The 18831-nt window shown below is 43.3% G+C and overlaps 2 protein-coding genes across 11 annotated transcripts in view; one reads left to right on the plus strand and one right to left on the minus strand.

Annotated features, from left to right (window-relative positions):
* Positions 1-918: 918 nt before the first annotated feature.
* Positions 919-12460, minus strand: FGF20 (fibroblast growth factor 20). The gene is given in 5 exon segments (XM_054823924.1): positions 919-1164; positions 2341-2444; positions 4809-5254; positions 5256-5366; positions 12057-12460. Coding segments are annotated over 5 exon segments (1311 nt in total).
* MICU3 (mitochondrial calcium uptake family member 3) overlaps positions 12415-18831 on the plus strand; it is a 55691-nt gene continuing 49274 nt past the window's right edge. For 8 of the 10 annotated variants that reach the window (XM_054823966.1, XM_054823964.1, XM_054823971.1 and 5 more), the window contains exon 1: positions 12415-12740. In XM_054823966.1, coding sequence (XP_054679941.1) covers positions 12459-12740 — 282 coding nt within the window. In that variant the 5' untranslated portion in view covers positions 12415-12458. Of the gene's footprint in view, positions 12741-12797; positions 13139-18831 lie in introns of those variants that run through there. The other 2 variants (XM_054823973.1, XM_054823974.1) reach the window with 2 other exon arrangements.

Raw genomic sequence — 18831 nt, forward strand, 5'->3', positions numbered from 1 at the left:
CAGAGCGTGCTAAGAGACTCTCAATTTAAAAATGACAGTAAACCAAATAAAGTGAAATAGTTTTTAATTCCCTTTTCAAATGTGCATTTGAATTCAATACAGATCTGTAAGGCACTCTCATAGGTCAAAAAAAAATAAAAAAAAATTAAACATTCTTTCCAAAATAAGGATAGTCACAAGACAATGTATGTGCATAGAATATAACCTTATTTGTAACTGATAAACAATGAAAAACGAATGTTCAGGTTTTGGATGCATTGCAATGTAATGTCATTTCTGTATCATGACACTACTCAGAGTAAATATTGGCACTGTAAATGATTTCTCATTGGGGTTAGGGGCTTGTATTCTCTTCATATCCCAGTAAAAAATAAACTCTTCAATAAATAAATATATAAAATAAATATATGCTATCTGGTGATATATAAATAGGTCCATCCTGAAGAAAAGTTCCAGCTCTGACTACGATGCATCAACATCTAATGTCCATCACTAAAGTGGAGCCGCTAAAACTTCATATACAGTTCTCAGGATTTATTACTATTTTACAGTCCATTTCTTTCTACTTCTTCCAGCTGTTGTCTCATCCACATGATGTAGGTAGTTCTTTGCTAATTTATGGACCACAGGTAATCCAGCCAAATTGCCAAGAGTTTGTCATTTTTAAAAAAGTCACACTCCAACTTCCCTCTGGGTACTGGCTGCCAAACAGTTCGGCAAGTTTGAAGGAGGCTGGTCCACTCTCAGCCTTAAGGCTTTGTCTCCTAAATCCAAGGCTAGAAAACAGAGGCTTGCCTGTCACAAAGTAGCTCCTTCCAATCCAGCATCCTAGATCTCTGCAGGTTCCTCATGCTGGTATTGCCATGAAAGTGGGGGCAACAGCTCCACTATGGGTTTTTTCCAAAGTTGCCTCCTTCCTCAGCTGTATCCTAACACGTCTTTGTACAGTTCTGGAACTCTTTCAGGATCCACGGGCCGGGGCAAGAAATGTGTGAATTTCTGGTGTCTTTTGGACCTTGCCCCATCTCTGGGAGTACCGTCTTTGTTAAGTGCTACGAAGTATCGCCGCCCCGAATCTCCATGTTTGTACACATTGGACGAGTAGGTGTTGTACCAGTTTTCCTCAAACTGTTCCCTGAAGATGCATTCAGAAGTTAGTTTCTCCTACAAAAAGAAACAGGGAAGAAAAATCAGTCAAGCTGTTGCTAGATATCTGAACACACAAGGAAAAAAAAATTATAAAAATAAACAAAATGTTTTAGGCTTTGTGCAGCCTTACCGTTCATTCAACTGTCAACAAATCAAACTCTCTCTCCAAGATGGCGTTATTTATTTATTTATGATTTAACTAAAATTCACCTGACCTACAGGAAGTATATTAGATAGCGTTCTGTCTTGGGGTATCGACCGTTTTAGAAATGAGATTTGGTGGAGGGACTCAGGTGCAATGTAACAGATCAGGAAGGTATTTCCATATGTTCTGTGTGGTGTGCATCACTCCTCACATTTTAAACAGGACTAACCACAACCAAAGGAACTGGAGAGACAGAATATTTTATCTCAAGATGTTTTAAGACTTGAAAGGAGAAGAGTCTAAGACTGATTATCTTGATAGTATTGCAAAAATCAAAGTTTATATATTTACGGTCATATGTTGAAATTGTTCAATAGATACAAATCAACAGTAATGATTATAAGCTAATTTTCATTCTTAAATGCAAATATTCCAGTCGGGATCTCCAGATACTGCCAGTACTCTTGCATCATTTGGATTTTTCAAGTAATAGTGGTATCTAACTGTGACAAATGGTATTCTCCTCTTTTTCCCAGTATCTGAACGTGCTTTTATGTTAAAAAACTGGTACCTAGAAGTACCACCTGCTGATTTGTAGAAGAGAATTAGGCTATACATAATGTAAGTCAGGGTACTATATTAATTGTTGTTTATTTGTTCCATAGCTACCCTTTTAACTTTTTTCCAATTGCAGCCAATGTTTTTGATGATAGAGTATGCACTGTGATACATTTGCACTATTGATAAAAAGAAAATTAGATAGCAGGAAATTTAAATGCTGTTTGAATAGCTAGTTTAATTTAGCTGGTTTTGTCGTAATTTAAGAGGAATATTTCTTTTCAGTTCTCTTCGTCTAGGACAGAGAAACTTTTCCCATCGAATCTTTAGTATCCCACCTGTACTTTAAAACTATATTATACATTTCAACAGGAAAAGATGTTAGTGTTTTGAAAGTTAAGACGAGCTCAGCTAGCTACTTGAGGGGTTTGCATACTAAGTGAATCAAAACCTCAACATGTTTGAGCTGACATGAAAATGGTACTTACAGAGCCATAGAGTTCTCCCTTCTCATTCATTCCAAGGTAAAGGCCACTGTCCACACCTCTAATACTGACCAGTCCCACTGCCACACTGATGAATTCAAGGATACCTGAAAAAAAAGGATATTGCTTTAATTCAACTTGTAAGCATACAATACGTAGCATCCAAAATGCAGTTGAAAACAAGTAGAAAAAGTACATATTTTAAGAAATGTGGCCTAGTTTCTCTGAAATTTCAAATACTACATGGTAATGTATACAACATACACAGAAAAGCAGTTTGAGAAGCCTCATCTAGGAATAAGGATCCTACACCGTTTAAGAAACCTTTTTTTTTACCTTGAGTACAAAAGCATTTTCTTCAGTGCTGAGGCTAAAGCCTTCAGTACTATGCAGCTCCGATCTATAATGATTATATACTATTCGCTAAACTGCCTATTCAAACATTGGAAGATAAGTTTGAATTACCTGAAAATATACTTTACTTTCTCGATAGCATGATCTTAAAAAAACACATCCATTATTACATCATTTGAATGGAAATCAAAGTACAGATGGGAATTTTATATAACAGAATCTACCCACAGGAAAAAAAAAAAAAAATATTTGCCAGACATCTTATCTAGCATATGGGCCCACACCTTTTGACACAACTTGCTGTCTTCAGTGCAGGCTTTTTATGTGCATTAAATATGCTGCTTATTAGCTAACATTTGGATTATAGCATTATTTATATTACATTTGCCCAAAAATGTAATATATATTAATAATATAAAGTATTTGGGAGATGAGGCACTATTTGAAGCCTGAATTTGGCAGGGCTATGCCAACATATTTAACCAATTGATATGCACAGATTACAGCACATATAAAACATGAAAGAAAGGGAACGTGTGAACTGGCTTTTTGGAAGTTGTTAACAATGTAAACAAAGCCGCAACAAGAAGTTGTTCTAGAATCATACCTAAGATTTTGCTGTGCAGCAGCAAAACCACAAAACATTAAAAAAAAATCTGAATCTTAGGTAAGTGGGTTTAAATAGTGCATTTGATTTCAATTATGACTTTTCATCTATTTGCTGTATTTCTGGTTACTCTTTTTCATTCAGGACCATTTTTCACTCTCAGACAGATGGACTGTCTGGACTATACAATAATTTAAAATGTTTTGAATTTTAATTGAGCTTTGGCGGGTTTCTTATTTATATTACCAAGCAGCGAAGAAAATAAATCCTTTACAAAGAGTAAGCATTAAAAACTCTATTGCATGTAAATCATCCTAGTTTTCCAGTTCCTAAAGCACAAAGTCCCATAAAAAGAGGTGGAGGTATTTTGTCTTTCTGGTATCATTTTCAAAGCCACCCTTTTTCAAAACTATAATAAGCAGGTGATTCCACCCACAAAGCAACCACATCAGACAAACCTGCCGAAAATAGTGGTAGAATAAAGGAAGAACATTTCTAAAAAGCCCAGTAAATGTTTGATCTGGGGCTAATTTTTTTTTTCTTTTAAAGCAAAGATTTATTTCATGTTTAGACGCTGTAGGAAATCTTCCTTCTGAGAAGAACTGTCTGTTTGACTACTGCTCTTTTACTTCTGAAAACATCCATGTGTTATAAAAGCAATTAAGAGCCATTCCAGCAGTTTGTTTTGACTATGGGGAGGATGATAGGAAACTCTTTAATCACCTTTTTACGACTGCTAAATCAATACGCACAAAAATTCACATATAGTTGACAACGGCAGGTTTGTTCAGATGTCCAGTTCCTACAACTACTAGTTAGGATTTACTTTTATATCACAGGAAACATCTACATCTTGGGGTTGTCTTCATCACCTTTTGGTTTACCGCCAGAGAAAGTTGACTGGGAAGCATTGTAAGTTTTTGAGCAAAGAGGCATTTTAGGCCCCTCTGCTTCAACTTTCTGTCCGGAAAACGAAGCAGTCTCATGCAGCCTAAGGCTCAGCATGCCCGAGTCCATGATCCATGTTATTCTACGAAGACTCAGGAAGCTCCAACACAGATAGCGGATACAAAAAGACTCGGTCTGACTTTCGACTTTTCCCACCAAACCTGCAGGCGTATGCACGTGCCTACAGACACCCAGCGCAGGCTGAGAAAGGGCATACGTGCGCGCCTCTTGGCTTGCCTGGGATGCGCAGCCCTCCCTCGCCACCTCGCCCTGAAGCCTTGGTGCAGCCCCCGTAGCTGAATGCCGAGGGGTGAAGCCGGTGCCGAGAGGGCATCCACCTGCCCCGTCCGCACCGGCACTACACCTCCCTCCCAAGAGTGCAGCTGCTCACGCACAGGTACGCGCACACATGCATATACACGCACACGCACAGGCAGGCGCGCGCACATACACCCAAACACGCGCATGCATGCACACGCGCGTGGATGTGCACACGCGTGAGAGCGCACACGCACACGCCCGCGGGCAGAGCGCGGCCGGGGGCCGTGTCGCAGCCGCCTACCGAAGAGGCTGTGGTCCTGGCGGGTGCCGCGCACGCTGCCGTCGGGCAGGATCTGCAGGTGGAAGCCGGTGCGGCAGTACAGCTGCCGCCGCCGCAGGATGCCCTGCAAGTGCGCCAGGTCCGCCGCTGCCGCCGCTGCCGCCGCCGCCGCGCCGCCGCTGCGGGCCGTCCGCTCCGCCGGAGCCCGGCGGTCCCCGAGCAGCGCCGGGCGCTCCCCGGCGGGCGGCAGCAGGAAGTGGGCGCCCACCGGCTGCCCCAGGCCGTCCAGGCCGCCCAGGAAGCCCCCCACCTCGGCCAGCGGAGCCATGGGGGCGCGGGGCGAGCGGGCTAGGGCGCGGCGGCGGAGAGCGGCTGCCGGCCTCTCCCGGCGGGCATGTGGGGGTGCGCGGCGGGGCCCCAAGCATGGGGAGCCGGCAGGGCCGAGCCGTGCTGAGCCGAGCCTAGCCGATCCGTGCCGGTGTGAGCCAGGCGGCGGGGTGGTGTTTATACGCCCCGCGTGTGTATATATATATACGGCGGTCCCCCTGACATATGCTAATGAAGCCCTCTGCGGGGAGGCTGCGTTTGAAATTGTAAACCGGCTCCCCCTCTCCTCGCACCTTCCTCTGATCTGAGATGACGGCGGGGAGGGAGCTCCTGGCTCGCCTCCTGCGCCCCGCTGCAGTCACCCACGGGCGCGCACACGCGTGGCGGGGGCGGGGAGGGGGGGCAGCCCCTGCGCGGAGCGGGGCGGGCAGCTGGGGGCGGGCAGCGGGCGGCGGGCAGCGGGCAGGCGGGAGCGGGGCCCCGGCGGGAGCTGCCGGAGCGTTACGTGGACAGGTGCAAGGAGAGGCAGGAGGGAAGAAGGAGAAAGGGCGTTACCTGAGGGTTAGACCTGCCCAGACACACATGAAAGAAAAAAACCTCAAGATCTGACAGTTTTACTCCCTGTTTCTAAAACGCTAATAAAACGTACATGCATTACCCTTTCCTTTTATCGCTTCAGCTACAAGGAGGGGAATTTCTAAAGAAATTGGCATCGTCAGGGAGGTGTTTTCCCCTCTGCAAATTCTCCCTTGCATTTAATTTATCATTAACGTGACATGAAACTGATCTATAGGGTTTGGATATCGATACAACACCTTGAAAACAGAAATGGGCAGGCCCCTGGTTTCAGATAAATATTTTCAAAACCTGCAGAGAAAAAGAAAGAAAGATTGAAAGATGGCTCATCTAATGCATCTTTTGGGGGGGGTTGCATTGGGCCCATCACCAAAGTCTGTGAGCACCACAGATTAGGAATAATTACTGAAAGAGCTCTGTTGTCTTTCTACGGTGTTTTGAATCAATTTAGGACTTTGCTGTCCTGTTCCAGATGACCACAGGCATTTTTTTCATCCCAAAAGTACAGTGGTTCATGTGTGCAAATGTATTGGTGGAACACTTTTTTTTTTTTTTTTCATTATTAGCAAGGGTAAAACAATGGTATATTAAAACTCAGAGCTTGACTTTTGCCTTTTTTGCTGCTTTTTCTGTAGTGTCTAATGAATTTTAAGGCTCAAACTACATGACCCATCTTAGCATTGAAGATGGCAATGCAGTTCCTTGCCCATGTTAAAACATGGTAGTAGAGTATAAAACGCAAAGATCTTTCATAGTTAATTCTTTCAAAAGTTCGAGAGAATCACTTGGCAGTTTAAGGTTTCATTTAAACAAAAAAGTTGCAGAGAATCATGAAAGATTAGTTCTCCCATCTTGCTCCATGGTCTTTTCAGTCACAGTCTAAATCTGAGAGATCAAATGGATTTGACTGCTTAGCTTTATTTGCTATGGAGAGTATAGGGCTAATTAATTGGCAGGTGCTTTAAAGCAGGTAATGCTACACCTTTTCATCATTGCAGTCCTAAGTACTGCCCCTGTGTGCACCTGAATTATAAAAAGGCTGCTTTAAAGCAAGTGATTTACTGTGGAGGGATTTAAAACTGAAAAAACTAACGCTAAATACAATGATCAGATAAATCACCTCAGAAGAGAGCACAGGCGGACCTGCTCTGAAGGCAGTTACAGATAGATGTTATATTATTTTACCTTTCAGATAACAGAAGCCTGTCATGTGGTGGGACCCAAAAATCCACCATAATCGAGATTTCAAAGCACATCTGTGTAAACATTATCACATCAGTGTAAAACATCAACCAATGAGCTTTCTCTTTGAACCAAATCTACTTAATTGCAGTGCTAAATCAAAGAAATAGATCAAAGTTGAATAATCTATATGGCACCTATTTCTCAAGTAGCCTGTACACTGATTACTCAAATATACCTAAAACGTTTGAAACACGCATCAAGTATTTTTATCGACGTGACTGGTCGGTCAGGATCAAACTGTACTTAGTTCATCACAGCTGCTAAGTTGCAGGACATGCGCTGGGATGGTACAGCTAAATGGAGGAGGTATTTTCTTCTAAGCCTAAGGATGCTCCAGTACGGATAATGTTGCCGGGTCCAAGCAGGACTCTCCGAGTCCTACAAACAGTAGAGGGCTCTTCTGGTTAGATGGCACCACTGTCCCCAGGGGGGAAGGGTTTTTTTAAAAAAAAATAAATCCTCAGCCATCACACACTGGAAGACCCTTATGGTTAAATCTTTCCTGTTATATAATGGAAACATTTAGAGTGGAATATATAATGTCGATCTTTTCCGAGTGGAGTCTTTAATGTCTGGGCACTAAACCGGTTATGCTGTTTTATAAAGTACCAGAAAAGAAACAAAAAGATAAGAAATTTTTTTGTGTTTGCACTAGTCATGTGACAGGAAAAGATAACACTACAGATTTTTTTTTTTTGCACCTTCTGAGACTATACCATGGGAAGTTAAATAATTTTGAAGAGTGTTTTTTACGAGAGTACATAATTCAACTTAAAGTATACAGTACAATCTAATCAACTCTACGTATACTTCCTAGAGACCGCACTTTCAGTGTCGTTGAACAAATACATATGCGGTCGAGTTTTTATTTCCACAGCAAGTAGTTAGAGCTTCTATAGACAATATAATTACTGTATATTTCCTGAGAATAGCATATTGTCACAGGCAAAACCTGGTGGCTACCGAGGGAGTGGACAAAGCAGTGGACTGAAATCTTTGACAGATAGTCTATATATATACATATATATATACATAGTGAGAGAGGTAGATCTATGTATCTATCAGATTGGTTGAAATAAAGTTGCTAGCTGTAAAGCTTTATGTCCTGCAATTTATTGCACCTTTATTAATTTTAGAACTCCCTTACAACAGTGCTGTGCCAGCCATAAAATTTTAATGATATAATAAAATATTGGCTAGGAGAATGAAGGGGGGGTTCATGAATACCTGAGAGAGCAAACACGGGGTAGAACAAACCCCACCGAGTAGAACGTAAACGAGTATGTCCAGCTGGAGATACCTGTGGAGATACTATTTCCAGATTCTTCCTAGATTTGGACAAGAAAACACATTTGGCTGCTTTCAACAAGACAAGCAAAACATGCAGAAGTTGCAGTGAGAGCCTTTTAGAGCACTGCAGGTCTGAGTAAAATAAGGTGTATTCTTGTGCAGGATTTACTAGGAAGAAAAGACAATCATTTTCAAGGCTTCATATGCAAGTCAGGTCATAATCTGATGATCTAAAGCCTTTTAAATGCAATACATACAGACTTTAAAAGCACTGAGAACTTTTTCTTCTGAACTGATACAGTTCCAGGTATGTATTCATGTATACATACATGTATATATAAATATACCTATTTACAAAAGCTCAGAGGAGGGAAAAGTAATGCTGAAAAAAAAATTTCTCATGGAAAGGAAGTTCTACATTTCTTGCCCCTTCACTTTTCATTTTATTTCTTTAAATGAAGACAGAAATTCATAGGGATTTTTAACAGTCATGATTTTATCGTCCATGTTTTTGTGGATACACATGAATAACTCCTATATAAGCAGAATGGGCCAGAGAAGCTAGGTAGTGAGCACACATTTACATCCAGTTACATCCAGTGAGAATGGACCTTTTCCACATATTTCAACATTCAAATGCCTCATTTGGCAGCTTTTATATTAGTTCTGTAAGCGGATCACTGGATAAAAACCACCTTGAGTTATTTAAATTACATGGCTTCTCAATCTGCGCACAGAAGATGTGCAGACAGCTTACGGTTTTTGACTTGCTGCACAAATAAACTGCATTCTTGTTCCTAAGTAAACAGCTCGCCAGGGAAGTTCTGACTAACATAGCCAGGTGTAAGTAGTTACAGATGTGTATCAAATTTTTTGAAGTGAAAAAAAGATTAGCCTAAAGGTGTTATTGAAAAGTCATTAAAATGTGGCTAACCAATTTCAGGGAAACAATGTGAACAGGGAGATAACTCATCATTGATGTCTATGATTTAGATGACTGATGAGTCATTCAACAAAGAGGTTTACTTTGGGACACTACATTGACCAAAAAGTAGTTTCTTTTCCAATCAAATGGAAAAACTAGACTATTTTTAAAAGGTAATTGTATTGGTGAATGATGTCTCTTAATGTGGCAGCTAGAACTGAAAAGATCCAAGAGCCACACTCAACAAAATTTTCCAAACTGGATGCTCAGTCATGTAACTACAGGAGAAATACTTGAGTTTCAGTCATGCTAAGCATCTGAAACTATTTTTGCCTTGACACCTAAATATTGTCCTTTTTAGTACAGAGATGTAGCTCAGGTTTGGAGACAAAACTTTCACTTGAGAAATGTACATATAAATAAAGCAGTAGACATAAAAATGTAACATAAAAATTGATAGTTTTTTTAACAGATGGGAATAATCAGAATCATAGAATCATTTAGGTTGGGAAAGACTCTTAAGATCATCAAGTCCAACCATAAACCTAGCACTGTCAAGTCCACCACTAAACCATGTCCCTAAAACGCCACATCTACACGTTTTAAATACCTCCAGGGGTGGTGACTCAACCACTTCCCTGGGAAGCCTGTTCCAATGATTGACAACCGTTTTGGTGACGGAATTGTTCCTGATATCCAATCTAAACCTCCCCTGGTGCCAGTTGAGGCCATTTCGTCTTGTCCTATTACTTGTTACTTGGGAGAAGAGACCGACCCCCACTTGGCTACGACCTCCTTTCAGGGAGTTGTAGAGAGTGATAAGGTCTCCCCCCAGCGTCCTCTTCTCCAGGCGAAACAACCCCAGTTCCCTCAGCCGCTCCCCATAAGACTTGTGCTCTAGAGCCTTCACCAGCTTCGTTGCCCTTCTCTGGATACACTCCAGCACCTCAATGTCCTTCTTGCAGTGAGGGGCCCAAAACTGAACACAGCACTTGAGGTTCGGCCTCACCAGTGCCGAATACAGGGGGATGATTACTTCCCTGGTCCTGCTGGCCACACTATTTCTGATACAAGCCAGGATGCTGTTGGCCTCCTTGGCCACCTGGGCACACTGCTGGCTCATATTCAGCCAGCTGTCACCCACCACCCCCAGGTCCTTTTCCACTGGGCAGCTTTCCAGCCACTCTTCCCCAAGCCTGTAGCGTTGCCTGGGGTAATGAAGTCAAGGGAATTACTTGAGGGATGAATTGGCTTATGGTATTCTAAAATATTGAAAGAAATGCAGTAACTCTATCATTCACCCCAGATACCTGCCTTTCCAGACATCTCTCTGAGGTAATTCAACCTTGGGCATGCTTACAGTTGTATGATCTGTCAGATTGTCGGTTGACAAACATGGCCACAGTTCTCCCTTGACACAATATCGTAACCACTGAAATGTTTCTTAGAAATTGAAAATGCATGAGTGTCTTAAACCTATTAAAATGAGTTATAGTTTGTGTATTTTCTGAAATCTTGTTCATAGTAATACAAAGCCAGCAAAGATTTAGGATTAAAAAAAGTAAGACTGACTGAAACTTGGAAAGAACATATTTATATAAAGAAGAAAAAGACTGAGGCTGCACCTGACCATTGCAAAAAATGCTATAAGGTGTGCTGCAACTTGAAATGTCTGTGTACAGCTTTTGAAATTTCAAGATAGTGTAGGTGGCGATGCAGGTTGTACCATGGACAATGCCATAACATGAAATGCCTGACAAGGCCTATGGCCCATCAGCACCAACAAGGGACAAAAGAACATGCTCATCTTTAACAACTGGTCTTTAACTAGTGCTTGGTTATGCTAAGGAGGCTGCCTGCAGCCAAGAATATTTATCAGAGGAGAGGCTGCTGACATGGCAAGTGTCTGTGGTTTACTGATGAGAAGGCTTCGTAACACAAGGCCATGAAAGGGCAGGAGATACCGTAGTCTGGGGTCACTTTGAAATTAAAGGAACAGCAAATAAGCTTCAAGTAGGGGCAAGGAGAATCCCTCTTTTCCGAGAACACGAGGTGCAGAGAGAGGTGCTGGAGGGATAAGTCAGAGGGACCTGGGGAAGGCAGAAGTTTCCGGCCTACTAGAATTTAGGGAATTTTTAAATTGGGTCACAATACAGCAATGCAGTAGGCAACCAAACAGAAGGAACGTTATCTAGATCAGTGTAAGAATGGCAAAGGACAGCATTACTCTCTGTTGGTAAGTTGTTTAGCTCCCTGTTTCACGTTTCATTTGTAAAAACTGTTCCTTGTGGGACTAAGTGCCACCTATGGACACTTTACAGTACAGTTTACAAAATTATGGAATAGTCCGCCAGACTATTTGTCAGGTTTCAATAAATTTAAAAATCAAAGATTTAATATGCCGAATGTTAGTATCACAGGCAACACTGTTTAATTTGTTTCTCTGAAACAATCCTCACGCTTTTAGTTTCAGCTGTATGTCAGGTATGCACCAAGAATCTTCAAGGCTTTGGAAACGGGCTGCGACATTACTAGGTATTACGGGACTGAGTTGCAGCAATCTTCATTCTAATACAGATAACTAGGATCACTGGATGCTTGTAATAAAGCCTTGTTTTACAACAGTGAACAATCTTAATGCCGCAGCCACCTCCAGCCTTCGGGGTAATAAGGCAAATGAGGTATGGTTGGAGGCTCTTCGTTTTCCTAAGTTACCAGTTGCAGGTTTCCGCAAAGACACATTGCTGGGTTGTGCGGGCACATTTGCCTGGGAGCAAGGCTACGAACACACAAGGTTAGGCTCTGGAGCACGATGCTGAGCACACACTGTACGCCCTCAGTGCACCGTACCGCAGTGAGGCCCGCGCACCAGCGCTGTCCCCAGTCATGGCAGTTTCACGCATCACCCTTCCCAAACATTTTGGCTTAAACTGCCCGGATTCAGGTCCGTGACCGTTCTCGTATCTCCACTAACTTGGCTGCAGCCCGCCGCAGGCAGAAAACGCCCCGCTGCCTGCTGCTGCCTGTCCCCTCGGGCACCCCCGCGGGGCACCGCCTGCTGCAACCCGGGCGGGAGCCGGTGCCTCCAGCCTCGCCGCTGGGCTACGAGGGAAGGCGGGGTGGCCGCCGGCCCGGCTGCGGAGCGCTGGCCGCGGGCAGGCCGGTGGTTTCGGTGCGGCGGGGCAGGTGGCGCGGGGCGGGGACTGGAGGGGGCCTCTCGCTTCCCCACCCCTTCCCCGCTTCTCGCGAGGCTTCTGCCGGCACCCCGGAGGGCTCCGTCCGCCTGTCGCTGGGGCGGAGCGGCGGCCATGGCCGCCCTGCGCACCCTACTGCGGTGGCGCCGCCGCTTGAGCTCCGCGCCCGGCGCGCAGCCGGCGCGGAGGCTGTGGGCCGGCGGCGGGGCCGGGGCGGCGGGGCTGAGGCGATGGCGGCGGGAGTTGGGCTGGGCGGCGGGGGGGGCTCTCGCCGTGTACGTAGGGTACCGGCTGTCCGAGCGGCGGCGGGAGCCCCCCCGGGAGCCGGCAGCCGCCGAGCCGGGCGGGGCCCGGGCGCTGCTCCCCATCCCCGTGGCGGCCGCTGCCAAGGAGACGGTAGGTGTGTGCGCGCCGCGCCCCTCCCGCCTAACGGCCCGGCGGCCTCTCGCCTCCTCACCGCGGCCTCGCTCGGTGCCGCGCTCGGCGGGGAGGCTCGACGTGCCGGCGACCCCGCCGAGCGCTGTCAGCTGCCCGGGAAACCGGCCGGAGCCGGCGGGGATGGAGGAACATCGCTCCCCGCCCTTTGGCTGTGGAGATGTCTCTGCGAGGCGGTGGCTGTTGGCGGCAGATCCGCTCCCGGGGCTGTCGCGCAGAGGTGACCCTGCGTGGAGCCGGCCCCTGGGCTGGGAGGCGAAGCAGCCTGCGCGGGCAGGTCCCCCGGGAGAGGAGGGCAGAGGCAGGAGCTTGTCACCCGTCCTCCGTCAGGAGAGAAGAGCTGTCACTGAAGCGTCGTGGTAGGCAGCGGGCGTTGGCATGCCTTGCTGCGCCTCCAAATGTAAACCGTGTGCATCTTCCTCTGCTTTTTGTCTCTGGAGCCGTTCTAGTCAAATCTTTATTTTTCTTTAACAAAATATTATTTTGCAAACGGTACCACCACTGATAGTGTAAAACCAGGGTTTGTCTTCTTTGTATTTAGGACAATTATATTTTTAAAATGACATTTTCTGTGGAGTGGAAGGTTTATGCAGAGCTTCATAACAAGTGGTAGCTTAGCGCGTGGTGCAAATAAGTAGCGCTTCAGCTGGACTAATTCAGCAAAAACATTGGTTGACTAACCACGGGTAACAAAAGACAGTTGACGTGAACGTGAAAAATGGAAGTTTCCTGTGATAGGGAGAAACTCCTGCACCGTGCCAAATGCAACATATGGTAATGACAGGGTTTTTTCATTAAAAAAATAGATATTTTTTAAAGTGTCAAGAACTGTGATTAAGCAGTTTGTCCGTATGGTATCTGCTAGGACTGGAAATCAGTAGTGCAAACGGCCTGCTTTCTGTAGATCAAGTTTATCTTATACTATGTTTGGGAAGAAGATCCATATTTTTGCAATGGAGGCCTTGAGCTTAAGTATGAATGTTGTTAGCCCTTTTGCCCTCTGTTGTTAGCATCCTTTATGAAGGGAAGTTGAGCCAGATAGTTTTGATTATTCATGTACTTGTCTTGAGTGTGTTACTATGGCACAGAGGACCAAAGATAGACTCTTACAGCCTTTCATACTGTTTGATTTGACAGAACTTTACATTGCTCTACTTATCCGGTCTTAATTCTCAGTCTTCTTTCAAGGGAAATATGGCTGCTGCATCCTTGAAAAGTCAATAAATTTAGTGTGATGTGTAACTCTGAATTTTCACACACATCACTATAAAAGCATTGAGGTTGCAAAGTCAGAATTAAGGTTAAGTTTGAATAAATGTAAAATTAAAAAATGTATAAAATGTATCTTCTATGTATACAGAGACTATTTTTCGAAGACAAACACCAGGGGAGAAAAAGGCAAAGAAAAAAATTATCATGCTTGGTTTTATGCTCATGTGTGGCAAAGGGCTCTAATTAATTCGGTTTTTCATTTGCATAGCAGAAAAATTGAGACATTAACTTGAAACATATCCACTCAGTTTGTGCCGCCAGACTAAATGCACAGACTGGCGTCTCAGAATACTAGCTTTATGTTGCCATTTTTTATTTTTGAATGAGTGGTCTCATTGATTTCAGATTGCAGATCTGAGCACTCAGCATTCCTGAAAATTGAAGCCCCCCAAAAATGAGGATCAAATAGCTGTGGAATTTTTGGTCTGAAGTAGTGAGTTACTGTGCTTTTTTTATTATTGACTGTCGTGCTGCAGAAGGGCTTGTATGACAATGGGGAGAGCCATAGTTTGATGCCAGGTCTAGCTGGTGAACTACCAAGAGTAGTTTGACCATGAGCTCCATCTGCAATCTGCACTCCATTTCTGATTGCCCTCTAGACCTGTGATGATCACCAACTCTTTCATTACAGGTTTTTAAGCGCCTGCAGAGATGTCTTCCAGGGGAAAAAAGGATGCAAATATTGTGTTCAAATTGCATTGAATAGTATTCAGGATATTCTGCAATGGTATTGTATTGTAACATCCTTTATTATGGCTGAATTCATGTTGCCTGAGTGACAATAACTTTTTTAATTCCTAATTTTAAGTGCTGAGCTTAACAACCTTAGTAGTGTTTAACAGTTTAAAAAACATAATAATGTTTGAAGTAGAAAATTCTGTCATGGAAAATCATATAAGTGTCAGTGTTATTAGGATCAAGATTGGAGCTCTTGAATCTACTGCAGAGTGTGTTTAGAGTATGGCTGGAGAATGATAACCTGCAGTTGTTGTATAGATGAGTTTGATGGAAATGTGTTGCACATTTTGCTAGGAGGTTTTTACGATTCTGTCATGTACCGAGCAACAAAGAATGATGAGACTCAAGTATCCTGGGATCCTCTCCATCCACTTTTGGAAGGTCAAGGAGGAGTCAAAGACATTTCTCCTTTTTCCTGATGCACAAAGTCTGACACCATTTTCTGGGACTTTCTAGGTTTGTCCTTCCCCCAGTTACCTATTTCCTTCACTCCCCATTTCATTTCCAGTCTCAGTCTGCTTTTCATTCCATCAAGGCAAATCCAACATCTTTTTTTTTTCATCCATCCATCCATCCATCCATCCATCCATCCATCCTTTTCTACTTCGTCCTAATATTTCCATTTGCATGCTTCTTCCTTAATCTTCCCTCCAGCAGGATGCTTTTCTCAGATGCTGTCATTGGATCATTGGAAGTAAGAAGCAGGTGGTGTCTCTGCTCGCCATGACTTGCTATAGAGATCTACAGCAGCTGGTAGAAGCAGTTACACTGTATGTTTCTTGCATCACTCTTGGGGCTCTGACCTGGAATGACCATATAGCAGGTTGAAATTTTGGGGGACTTAGCTAACAAAATGAGGTTTTTTGGGTGAGGGTTTGCATAGGCTCATAACTTACTTTTTAACAGTACAACTACTCAAAAAACCCCAGTCCTGACACTAAAGTGACCCTTGCAAAACCTGAAAAAAACCCCTTTTTTCAAAAAGCTTGCAGAAGCTAAACAAAATCTATCTCCTCCCATAGTTTTTGGTTCCTTTAAAAAAATATCATTCTGAAACATTAGTTGGCTATGGATAATTTCATTTTTAATGGTTAATGCGTAGTAAGTTTATAACTGAAAATGCTATCACAATGTAAAATATTCAGATATTCAGAGTTTTCAAGAGTACTCAAGATAGCTATGGCTGGCTCATCCATATTGTTGGGGTTTAATCCTGGCCAGCAGCCACCACACAGCCCCACGCAGCCTCTCGCTCACCCCTCTGCAGTGGGGTGGTGGGTAGAATTGGAAGGATAAAAGTGAGAAAACTCGTGGGTTGAGATAAAGGCGGTTTAATAGGTAAAGCAAAGCTGTGTGCACAAGCAAAGCAAAATAAAGAATTCATTCACCACTCCCCATGGGCAGGCAGGTGTTCAGCCATCCCCAGGAAAGCAGGGCTCCATCATGTGTAACAGTTACTTGGGAAGACAAACACCATCACTCTGAATGTCCCATCTCCTTCTTCCTTCAGTTTTATATATTGAGCATGATGTCATATGGTATGGAATATCCCTTTGGCCAGTCTGGGTCAGCTGTCCTGGCTGTGTCCCCTCCTGACTTCTTATGCACCCCCAGCCTACTCGCTAGTGGGGTGGTGTGGGAAGCAGAATAAGCCTTGACACTGTGTAAGCACTGCTCAGCAATAGCTGAAACATCCCTGTGTTATCAACACTGTTTTGGTTACAAATCCAAAACTTAGCGCCATACAAGCTACTGTGAAGAAAGTTAACTGTCCCAGCCAAAACCAGTACACATATCTAGTCTTGAATTCCCATACCTTTCTTATTTCTTGAGATGAACTTTTGTAAAAGTGTAATAAGTGGAATGGCCTTCTTGTTTCATCTAGGCAGCTCCAACAGACAGCAGAATAGGTTTCTGATCCCCCTAAATACCGTAAAGGGGGGGGTTAACCTGGTTTATGTCTTGACTTTTGAAGAACAACTTTTTTCTTGCAGGTCACCTGCTTCCAGATAGTATTCATATGGCCTGTGAAGGTATCTTGAGAGTTGTACTTTACTTCAGATTCTGTCACTGAGTCCAAATAATGCTTGGATGGAATATTTAAGAATATAAGGTTATCATATAGACCTTGATAATTAGTTTCTTTGTCCTACTGCTGTCATCTAGTATTTACTGATGCTCTAGTATTTATGGAACAAATAAATTTTAAAAGGGTTTTTGATTCCAGGACTAACGCTGATGATTACACAGATATTGATGGGACACTCCCATTCTTGGCCAGTTCAGAAATGAGGTACATCATTTGAGGGTAACTGAAAAAAAAAAAATGTTTGAGTCCCCTAGAAAAACAGAGTGTCAGAATGGTCTGCATGTTCTATGAAACTCTTACAGTGTGAAACCTGATGAGCAACAGGTTTGTGAATTTATGTACAGGTGAATAAGATGCTGTTTGCTAGAGGTCAAGTAAGCTATGATATGTGTCACCAACATGGGGTCAGCGGTGTAGCAAACTTTTTGAACAGACAACTCTCACAATGGTCAGTGCAGAAAAATACTTGCTAGACCAAGCATATCATTGGAGATGTTCTGGTAGAGAGTAAGATTTGTTTTAGAAGCAGCATGAAGCTAAGCTCCCTGCAGGTTTCTCTTTTCCCAGATGCTTTCTGAGAATAATTCCAGTCCTGAGGACTACAGGTTTATATGCGATTACCTGGAGCAAAATCTTGGACACTATAATAAGCCAACAGTTTTAATCCCAGGGTTGCTGCCACATAACGTTGCAGAACCAGAGTAGAAGTCTGCACTCAGAGCTGCTGGTTTTGTGTCTGAAGGTTTTGGTGAAAACTGAGAGAGCTCTACTGACAGACAGCTCCTTTAAAGTTTAGGAGATGCTTATGCAGAGCGGGAAGCTCTTTGAAAGAACTGTGATTTTGATACAGATCTTTTGTACTGACAAGTGAGAACAGTATTGACCCAAGAAGAGCCCTGATCCAACATACTGCTTAGGAAGTATTTACCTTGTTGGAGTAACTGTGTATCATATTTTTTCAGAGAGATATAACAATTTTAGAAAAACCTAATCCAGTATCAGAATTCCTCAGTGGAATTAATGTTTGTCTTCTAGTTCCTTGCTTCCATGCGCCTTACTTCCAAAATTCCAATGTCATTTGTAAAGTTTATTAAAATGATCTTGAAAATACCAGTGATGCCTCTCTACTCTAGGGATCTTTTCTATAATCATGTCGTCATTGTGTAAAGGTAGCGAACTCCAGGTCTCTATTTTTATGAAATATCCTCTGAGAATCACTTCCTTCAGAGGTGATTTAGGAATTAAAGGGGGGCAGGAAGAGACAGACACAGAATATGTACTTTATCACATTTCTTGTAGGCACACTCATTTCCAGGAGAAGGAAGCTGCATACTTCAAATGTTTCCAGAGGTTTTTTTCCTAGTACCTCAACGGTACTGTCAAACTCTCTCTTTGTGAAAATACTCAAAAGGTCAAGTTTATTTGTAGCAGCACATTTCTAAGTGGATTACGTCATGTATTTCCATTTCTGTGAAATGAAGAACAAGACAAGAACTCCAGAAAGTAAGACAAACTCCCCTACAGAGGACACTCTCCTGCTTGCTTCAAGAGACGCCATTCCAAGAGATGCATAAAGCATCATTTTTACGAGAAGCACTTGCAGCTAACATTTTTTTAATAAGCATTGTGCATTTCATGTCATAGGTCAATTGTCCGATGTAGAAAGATGGTTTGCTCTTTGGTTGCTGACATCTGAAGCTCCTCACTGTCATCATCCTGAGAAGGATACTGCTTGCCAGCCAGCTGCAATGAGAGCCATGCTAAAGGAGAAGGAAGGTTTACCTCTGTGTTCCTCAAGATGTTAAAAAAGGATGATACATGTTTGGGACAGACAGATCCAGCTACTAGTATGGTTTAGTCTTGCATGCAGTGAAGCATATGGACATGTACAGCAGGATGTACAGACTGAGTGAAGGTTCTTGGAGAACTATTAGAGGTTAAGTAACTTCCATG

The sequence above is a fragment of the Grus americana genome, chromosome 4 (assembly GCF_028858705.1).
Source record: "Grus americana isolate bGruAme1 chromosome 4, bGruAme1.mat, whole genome shotgun sequence".
NCBI classification, from domain to species: Eukaryota; Metazoa; Chordata; class Aves; order Gruiformes; family Gruidae; genus Grus; species Grus americana.